This window comes from Penaeus vannamei, chromosome 18 (genome assembly GCF_042767895.1).
Source record: "Penaeus vannamei isolate JL-2024 chromosome 18, ASM4276789v1, whole genome shotgun sequence".
Taxonomy (NCBI): Eukaryota; Metazoa; Arthropoda; class Malacostraca; order Decapoda; family Penaeidae; genus Penaeus; species Penaeus vannamei.
This window is the reverse complement of record NC_091566.1, coordinates 9,112,599-9,122,598: the sequence shown is the minus strand read 5'-3', so window position 1 is coordinate 9,122,598 and position 10,000 is coordinate 9,112,599. Positions and strand designations below refer to the sequence as shown.

Genomic DNA, 10,000 nt, shown 5'->3' with positions numbered 1-10,000 from the left:
AGTAATGTGACGAAAAGGGTAAATTGTGTTAGATGCCAAAGATTGTAGAGCGCTATTGGGTAGTATGGTGAAGAGGGGAGAAAGGGTGAAGAGGGGAGAGAGCAAATGGCGCACGGCGGGGATTAGCAAAAGGGGAATGGTTAAGGGCGGAGGGCGATTAGATCAAATGGAGAGTATCTACGTGTCTGGGGAAGAGAGTAACACTGAGGAAAACTGCATGAGGGCCACTGTGAAACAATTTACGGGTAATAAGGGTAGAAATGGGTGCTGGAGAAGTAGGAGGAGAAACATCTGGGGAATGAGATTAGCGCTCATATTCAGAGACTTTTAGGACCCTTTAGATCAAGGGTTCCCAACCTGGGGGTCAAGACCACAAGGAGGAATACGGGGTGCCAGGGAGCAATTTGAAAATTATGACATCGAATTAAACTGAACCGTATCAGCCTGCCAACAACAAAAGCGATGGCGCCTTGTCAGACCTGGGCTTGAAGAGATCTCGCCCCTCTTGCCTTGAAAGGTGGCCTACGTTCAAACAACCTGGACATAGTTAGGAAAGGGGGGGAGGTGATTTAGATTCGCTACGCAAAGCGAGGAGTGAGTGTTCGGCTATGTTTCAGTCCCATCTTATCGAGGCTAGTGTCAGCACCCCCCCCCACACTCACTCACTCTCCGTCCCCCCTCTCTCTCTCTTACACACTCACACACACACATACACACTGTGAGAAATATTTGTGGGTGTGAATAATGTATCGTGTCAAAGAGCGCCTCTTGGGCTACTAAACATTAATAAATGGCTTTGGCCGCAAAACTTCGAGGGTAATGGGGTGTAAAGGTATAAGTATCGATTACCTTGTTTTCCTTTTATTTCGTTTGGGTGCCTCCTACGAACCACGACCTCCAGTCGCGTTCATGAATCGCGAAGCACGGTTTGGTTGGGGTCAGCTTGAGTCATCATTATCATTATCACCCAGGAGGCGTCGCCACCGCAGCCCCCAGGGACCTGCCGCCCGGCTCCTCGTCGCCGCACGCCCAGGCCCATCCTTACCATTTTTACTATCAGTGCTTATCATAATGATCATCATTATCATCATCACTGTGATTATGTCATAAGCATAATATTATCATTATTATGATTATCATTGATGATTTTTTCATTATCATTATATAATCAATTCTGTTGTTTGTACGAGTGACAACAGACGTTCGTTAGACACGAATAATCGTCCTATTCTTCTAGATCATCTAAGATGAATGAAAGTCCTTCTGTCACCGAGGACTTTGAGCGTCAGGAGAGGCGATGGAATTAGGTAAGGAAGGAGGGAAGAGAAGCTGCTCAGTGGGCGCGTCGGCCGGACAGCCTCTTCATTATGGCGGCCTCCGCCCTGCTCACGTCCTCAGTGAGCCCTACCAGTAGCAAGGGCATGTTTTCAGCCCTCGGCCACAAGAATTGAACGCCATAGTTGCGCTCAATCCATGCGGCCATGCTGCCTTCGGGGCCGAGCACCAGGATGTGCACCTCGCGCCTGATGTGGAGCGGCACGAGGACGTGCTCGGGGCGGAACTTGAGGTTCGCCATGAGCTCGAGCTCGGCGACGGCGGCCCGGGCGTTTTCCTTGAGGCCCGTCACCAGGATCTGGACACCGGGCTTGTTCCGCTCAGGGAGCTGGATCGTCACCCCGTGCCTCTGGGCGACGTGGCGGACTCGGAATGCGCCCTTGCCGATGGCCTTGCAGATCCGCCCGGGCTCGACGCAGACCAGAATCGTCCCCTTCAGCTCCTCTCGGCGACGCCGCTCCTCGACGAATTCTTCTTCACGGCGGCGCCTCTCTGCTACCTGGAGTTGTATGGAGGCCAGGGCTTTTTCGGCTGCGCCCAAAGGCCCCTCGACCACCAGGGGCCATTCAGGGTGCTCGCGGGAGTGGGTGCGGATATTAACCTCGAACTCCTGGACCTTGGAGGCGTGGCATCCGCGTTTTCCTATGGCGATGCCGATGTCTTCGGGAAGGATCTCCACCGGGAGGACCACGCGTTGTTGGAGCACGTCCTGCTGGACGAGCTCCTCAACTCCTTGATGGCCCCGCGCACATTGGCGGACAGGCCAGATACGACGATAGGCAATTCCCTGTCCTTGGGAACGTTAACCCGGACGCCGTACTTTTCCCTAATGTAACTGATGCGGGCGCCGCCCTTGCCGATGGCCTTGCCGTAGTGCGCTGGCGCGATGTCAGGGGAAGCGCTTTCAGAGCTGCGGATCTGTCCTTCGATGTCCGCGAGCTTTTTGAGCATAAGCGCACGGTCCTTTTCCTTGCCGATTAAGGCACAGGATTCCGAAGGATCATCGTCCCTCAACGGCATCTTCAGCCAAATCCCGGGGGCCTGCTTGGTCTTCAGGAGTGGCTGCAGGTCCACAGGTATTTGCAAAGGCATGCGCAGGGGCCTGTTGCCGCAAATGCAGGCGTCCATGTGCGGCCTCTTGCTTGCCCTTGACGAGGAAGGGCGCCACGAGGTTGCTGGCGTGGGGCCTGACGAGCATCACGCCGAAATTCTCCGCGGCCTTGCCAGCCTGCTGGAGGAATCGCCGGCGGTCCTCCTAAACTACATACATGGGCAGGCTAACGCCAGCGTTAGCCTGCTTGGGGAGGGTCTGGCCGGATGGTTTTTTCACAACCGGCTTCGGTCGGTAAGACATGGGTTCTCCGATAGTGAATCCGAAAAGCTCGGCAATCTCGGCGGCAAAGTTTGCGTCATAAGTAGTGTTTAGGTTCAGAGAGGCGGTCACGGGCGCCTCTTGTTGCACTGTAGTTGGTGGGAGTCTGTCATTTCCATTTATCTTGGGACCCTCCTCCTTAGATGACTAAGGAGGATTTGTTGCTTTTATTTCTTCTTCTTTCACTTATGCATTTGTTCTGTCACCTTTTCCAATTCTGATGGGGAAGGAAGGTCAAATGACCCTTCTATTGCTGGCTGTGACGGGGAAAAAGGAAGGTCAAATGACCCTTCTATTGTTGGCTGTGATGGGGAAGAAGGAAGGTCAAATGACCCTTCTTTTGCTGGCTGTGATGGGGAAGAAGGAAGGTCAAATGACCCTTCTTTTGCTGGCTGTGACGGGGAAAAAGGAAGGTCAAATGACCCTTCTATTGTTGGCTGTGATGGGGAAGAAGGAAGGTCAAATGACCCTTCTTTTGCTGGCTGTGATGGGGAAGAAGGAAGGTCAAATGACCCTTCTATTGCTGGCTGTGACGGGGAAGAAGGAAGGTCAAATGACCCTTCTATTGTTGGCTGTGATGGGGAAGAAGGAAGGTCAAATGACCCTTCTACTGCTGGCTGTGATGTGACGGGGAAGAAGGAAGGTCAAATGACCCTTCTATTGCCGGCTGTGATGGGGAAGAAGGAAGGTCAAATGACCCTTCTATTGCTGGCTGTGATGGGGAAGAAGGAAGGTCAAATGACCCTTCTATTGCTGGCTGTGATGGGGAAGAAGGAAGGTCAAATGACCCTTCTATTGCTGGCTGTGATGGGGAAGAAGGAAGGTCAAATGACCCTTCTATTGTTGGCTGTGATGGGGAAGAAGGAAGGTCAAATGACCCTTCTACTGCTGGCTGTGATGGGGAAGAAGGAAGGTCAAATGACCCTTCTTTTGCTGGCTGTGATGGGGAAGAAGGAAGGTCAAATGACCCTTCTACTGCTGGCTGTGACGGGGAAGAAGGAAGGTCAAATGACCCTTCTATTGCTGGCTGTGACGGAGAAGAAGGAAGGTCAAATGACCCTTCTATTGCTGGCTGTGACGGGGAAGAAGGAAGGTCAAATGACCCTTCTATTGCCGGCTGTGATGGGGAAGAAGGAAGGTCAAATGACCCTTCTATTGCTGGCTGTGATGGGGAAGAAGGAAGGTCAAATGACCCTTCTATTGCTGGCTGTGATGGGGAAGAAGGAAGGTCAAATGACCCTTCTATTGCTGGCTGTGACGGGGAAGAAGGAAGGTCAAATGACCCTTCTATTGCTGGCTGTGATGCGGGGCTGGCTGTGGCCGAGGCGCATCGTCGGATGCCGAGGACGACGAGCCCGGCGACGATGAATGAGGCGGCGACTGCGACGACCGGTGTCAGTGCCATCGGCGTCTTTTGCTCCTTGATGCTCTCAGCGAGTGCCCGGAGGTTCTGCAGTGCCTCCGCATTGCACTCGCGCTGTCGCCGAAGGTCGACGAGCCGCGGGATGGGCCACGGCTGCTTCTCCCTCAGCGGGCACTCGAAGGAGGGACCGGCGGCGGGGATCAAGCGGGGGATGCGGCCGGACAGGTCTCTTATTTCCGCGACCTGTTTAGCCACGGCGGCTTCTTCTTGCCGTATAAGACGTCTGTATTGTATGAAAAAAGGACTAATAAATGCCGCGCACATTAGGGCGATTGATATTTTTTTATTCGCCATTGCTCCTAACAAGGCGCCCGGGATCCCAAGTGCAGCAAGGTAAGGAATTATATGAATGGATTGCATGTGCGAGGCGTGTATGCATGTGTGTGTGCATGTGCGTGTGCGTATGTGCGTGTTTGTGTGTATGTTGTGTGCGTGTGTGTGTGTATGTGCGTGTGCGTGTGTCTGTGTGTATGTGTGTGTGTGTGTCCGTATGTGCCCTCGTGTGTGTGTCCGTTTGTGAGTGCGAGCATGTTTATTCGTGTGTGTATGTGTGTGCGTGTGTATTTCTTTGATTTGCCTCTCCCCCTCCCCCTCCTCCTCTGCCTCTTGGCACAATTTGATCAGTCCTTCTATGTTATCACTATATTTGTGAAAAAAAAATCCCGAAAATCGAAGTCGCGGGGAAACGGAATTGCACGTGGTAGAATCGTGTCCTCTCACCCAGCCACTAAGAGTCAAATACTATTTCTCTCCCTCTCTGTCTCTCTTTCTCTCTCTTTCTCTCCCTCTCTGTCCCTCACTCACACACAACAAACGCACACCCAAGAACATTAACTGGCAACAGTTAATGGCGAAAGATGTAGATGACGCAGCGAACATCAGCCATGAAATGATGTCAGTGTATGCATAACCCTTTTAGAAATTATAGTAAATGCGTCCTTCGAGACTATAATCTCTGGTCTTTTAAATTGTAATCTGATCTTATCTCACTTCTCGCTTTATCTGTTATATATTTATGTTCTTAATTAATGTGTATTTGGTTATTAATAGTTGGCAATGATGATTTTCAGTTCATTATCCATATCAATAGTCACAAGTAGACGGGGTGTGATATGCCTAAAAATACGGTTGCAATACAGGAGAGAGAGAGAGAGAAGAGAAGAGATGAAATTAGGCTGTCTTTGTGTTGTCTCGTTTTAACTTGTTCTGGGCTTGGAGAGATCTTGCCCTGAAAGATGGCCCACGTTCAAACAACCTGGACATAGGTAAGGGGGGGGGGGGCAGGGGTGATTTAGATTCGCTACGCAAAGCGAGGAGTGAGTGTTCGGCTATGTTTCAGTCCCATCTTATCGAGGCTAGTGTCAGCACCCCCTCTCTCACTCACTCTCCGCCCCCCCCCCTCTCTCTCTCTCTTACACACTCACACACACACATACATACTGTGAGTAATATTTGTGGGTGTGAATAATGTATCGTGTCAAAGAGCGGCTCTTGGGCTACCAAACATTAATAAATGGCTTTGGCATAAAAAACCTCGAGGGTAATGGGGTGTAAAGGTATAGGTATCGATTACCTTGTTTTCCTTTTATTTCGTTTGGGTGCCTCCTACGAACCACGACCTCCAGTCGCGTTCATGAATCGCGAAGCACGGTTTGGTTGGGGTCAGCTTGAGTGTGATGGGCCACTTGGCTCCGCCCCTCGCAGTCATATACTTATAGAAAGTATTAATGTCTATGATATCAACATAAAGTTTGAGATACAAATTGATTCAAAGTGCATCGTCAGTCAACCTAATTTATTATATTATTTCCGAAACTGTTGGTGAAAATGAATGATGGAAAAATGAAAAGCAGTGAACGTGTACAGCGGTGCATTAATATAATGATGGTGGGGTATATAGGATGCAGGTGTTGCGAAACATACTATTAACATATCTTTTAGTGTCAAATTATTAATTGACAGTCTCTAGAACTGGACAGATTGGGCACTTCCCGGCGAGCAACAGGTTCACGCTTGCTCACTCACCCATCGAAGGGCCGAAGTCAAGCTTCACTTTACCCAAGGCTAAGGGGATATTCCCTTAGCCGTTATTTGTCGTTTCAGCGGCTAGTGTCCAGCACCTTGTCGGTGTTTCCCCTCCAAACCCATCCGTCTTTCACATATTTATTTCGTTATTTTTGGTAATGAAATAATTGTAAACATTTGGAAATATAATGGCGTATGAACTAATGCCATGTTCTTTTCCAAATAACATATCAAAAGTTTACTATTATCTAAATAACGGATCCAGTTGATATAAGACGAAGTGAGAGAGTAGCTGCTTAGGATAATGCAGAGCCATATGTTAATATACATCCTTCATATATGAATAAAGGATATTTCCGTCTGACGATTATTAAATATGAATAAGTTCCAACAGTGTTCAGCTTTTTTATATATAGAAAATATGATAAGGAATTGAAATGAAACGATGTGATAAAATTTCTTGATAATAATTTTCGAAATAATATACGATAATTTATTTCTTAAGGCAGGTTTCCAATATATCCATCAAATTAACAAGTAAACAGGAATTAAAGCAATCCCTATTTCTCTCTCTCTCCATGTATACTTCAGTCATTATTGCACTTCGCCTGATTTCCGTACTTCCCCACCTCTTCACATTCGAACTAGCCTAACTATGCTTTAGTTGTTTGTAGGTGGGCCTCCTTCCAGGGCAAGAAGGGCATGATCTCACCGAGCCAGGACTGGCGAGGCGTCACCGCTTTTGTTGTTGGCTGTACCTACGTATAATTATCTCTCACATATAAATAAATTGAAATCTTTCTATAAAGTGTTCTTGTCCTATAGCTATTGACACCAATGCACTATCCATAACAGTAATAAGTGAATCTGAAAAGATGACAGTCACTGAATGGAGCCATAGAGATTGTTATATTTTGGTCGGACGCCACGGAATGAAAAAGGTTGGGAACGTGGTGAAGTGCCAGCAAGAAAGTCAGGAGTAGAAGGATCCGAAGGACACTGTTGTGACATAAGAGTCCCGTAATAGGGAAAGGTGAAGAATGGTACACATAAGAGAGGATAGGGTGAGTTGGGAGAGAGTGAGAGGACCTTAAGAAGGATGGATATCAACAAGTACTTTGAATGTAACCGGAATAGGAACGGAGATATTGGGGCGTGGATGAGAAAGCGGGACGTTTTCTGAGGTTATGTTTAGGAAATTTTAGATATCTTCGAGTTTCTGGAGAGGAGTTGGGTGGGAAAGTCTGAGAAACGAAGGTTTTCATATGAGGAGAAGAGGGGACAGAAAGGAGCAGAGAAATGGTTAGGTGTAGGAGAAGGTGGGGTAAGGGGTTGAAACGTTTAGAATGCCTGGTGAGACAAGTAAATTGAGAAGGAAGAGGAGTAGGCATCGGGGAAGTGGTAGAGACTGGATTATCTGGATTTAGACTGGAAAAGAAATTTGACAGAGGAAGAGAGTGAATAGAGGCAGGATGGTTCGGGGTAGAGGGAAGAGATACTGAGGGAGATGCTGAGTAATCTTGAGAAGATTGGAGGGGGGGGGCGAAAGACAATGTTGGAAGACGCTGTTGGAAGAGAGATATTGTCAAGGATTCACAATGAATCGATCCCACTTAGCTGGGCTGAAAAGAGTACTCAAAACTTTTGCAGAGGTGGTAGTTCGAAGAAGAACGAGAACAGGAGGAAGAAGGGATGGTGTGAAGTGAGGTATTGCTTTGGGCAGAACAATAAGGACGAAGAGTAGTAATAAGGGAGAATAATGAAGACTACTGCGCAGGAGAAGGAGATGAAGTGATGAGTTGGGAGAGACGCAGATGTGTATTCTGAATGCTGAGAATGCCTTGGGTATATAATTAGGAATCAATAGAGTTGACAGCAGGCATCGCGTAAGGGGAAGTAGTAGCAGTGGTCGGAGCCATGATCAGAGAAGAGGCGGGGGTCGGGAAATCATAGAAGTCAAATTTAGATAGGCTAACTGATGAAGGGATAAGTCTTAATGCCTCTAACAAGTGTACAAAATCTTCATTATTGGCCATGGTAAGCCTAGGCTGGGTGATTTTCCAAGGGAATACTGTACCCATGGCTCCCGGAGGCCGTTCTTGACTGACAGAGAGTCATTCTTTCATCATTCTATCATGGCTCTCATATCTTAGGAAAGGACTGAAGAAAAGAAGGAAAAGGGAAGGGGGGAAGAAAATATGCAAATTTAGTGTGAGTCGAGGGCTAAGGTCCCCTACATTGGGGCCCAATCCCCTTCTCCTAGACTCACCACCCATGATGATAACGGGCATATGTTGGGGGAAACCGAGTGACCGAGCGTGAATGAATATGATTGTCGTGTGTAGTCAACAAAACGGCAACATATACGGTTTTATAAGATTATTGGTATAATATATTACCATTCATTCATACTGCAGTGAATTGTATACAGTAAAATGTGTTTTGTATTGAATGCACGACCGGACGATTCACACTGACAAGCTCTATGGGCACTTTTATCTCTCGTCGTCACTAGCGAGCTGAAAATGTCAACAAATATCTAATTTCGTGTTTAGGTTCGCGATCTTTGTCAAAAGTAGCGCTTTTTCGCGGCGTTTGAATGCCTATGATGGCGCTGCCGCAAGCAAAGTCGAATTACATATTCAGTCTTGTTATTCTAATAATGATTCAAAACATATATGAACACCGGGAACAAGATAACTGCCGTTAGACCACGGCATTTCCCTAAGTTTTTAATAGTATGACCTGTAGTGAACTACAGTTTTCTATGTATAAATTACAGAGAACGCAGTGTTTCTAAGTATGGATAGCTAATGCATTTTTATGGTTGGTATATAGAGGGTATGCACAGTATAATCCGCTTTGCTACTTTTCTAAGCGTATGTAAATTATTATGTTGTCTTATTGAGAATCAAAGACATTATAACAGCAGTAAAATGCTGTATCACTGTATATAATATAACGAGACTATATTCATTTCCCTATAGAAATGGTCCACTAGTCATCTGGTATATGCAGACGTCTTTATCCTAGTGTGCTAAAACTAACGTTCAAAATAAAAATGAATAATAAAAGACAGACTTATAAAATAAAATGTACCATAACATCAATATCATATTTTCGTGGGTATCTAGTAAACAGCATATTTTAAACTATTCTGCCGGTATGGCATGATATACAATCCATGACTGTGATTTCACTTGTTTACCCTTTCCTTGTTCTACGGAGAATTCCTTTTGTTTTTAAAGAAAATAATCATAATGTCAACAATAATACAGCATCGGTATTAATAGCATTAGAGAGAGAGAAAAAAAAGAAAGTACTTTTCCCGAAAATTCAAGAAATAAGAAAATTGGTCATTCGGGCCTACTAATTACCTAATTAGCTGAGCAGTCATTGTGGGTAACAATGTTTACAAGAAAAGAAAAAGAAAAGAAAACGAAAATACAGTGGTCAATACATATACCTTGTAATCAATAGATAAAAAAAAAAAAAAAAAAAAATGCACGGTAGTACGGTTTGTGTGTCCTTTGGGAAATTTCAATCCAGACTAATTTTCTCAAATCACTAACGCTTATCTAATGTGGGTCTAAGGGTCTCTAGAAGTAGACTTATAAAGGAATCTTTTTGGATGTAAATGAGTAGTCAGTTTCCATAACAATTATGAAATATGCCGTATGATTCTTATGCCATTGTGGACCAAAGCCATGTAGTTGTTATTTAGGTGTAAAGTATATATACGGAAATATAGAATTGATGTTAATAGCCTCATTTCGCATACATTTGTACGGATTAAATTAGTTCAGTGCGTTAAAAACAAATTGATGAAATAGATGGATCATCAC

At 46.1% G+C, this 10,000-nt stretch overlaps 1 protein-coding gene across 1 annotated transcript; it reads right to left on the bottom strand.

Moving 5' to 3' along the window:
- Positions 1-1,333: 1,333 nt before the first annotated feature.
- LOC138864767 (uncharacterized) lies at positions 1,334-2,463 on the bottom strand. Its single transcript, XM_070133347.1, has 2 exons — positions 2,193-2,463; positions 1,334-2,127 (listed from the first exon to the last, which is right to left on the bottom strand). Exons 1-2 carry the CDS (start codon positions 2,461-2,463, stop codon positions 1,334-1,336), a joined length of 1,065 nt encoding a protein of 354 aa, XP_069989448.1.
- Positions 2,464-10,000: the final 7,537 nt, after the last annotated feature.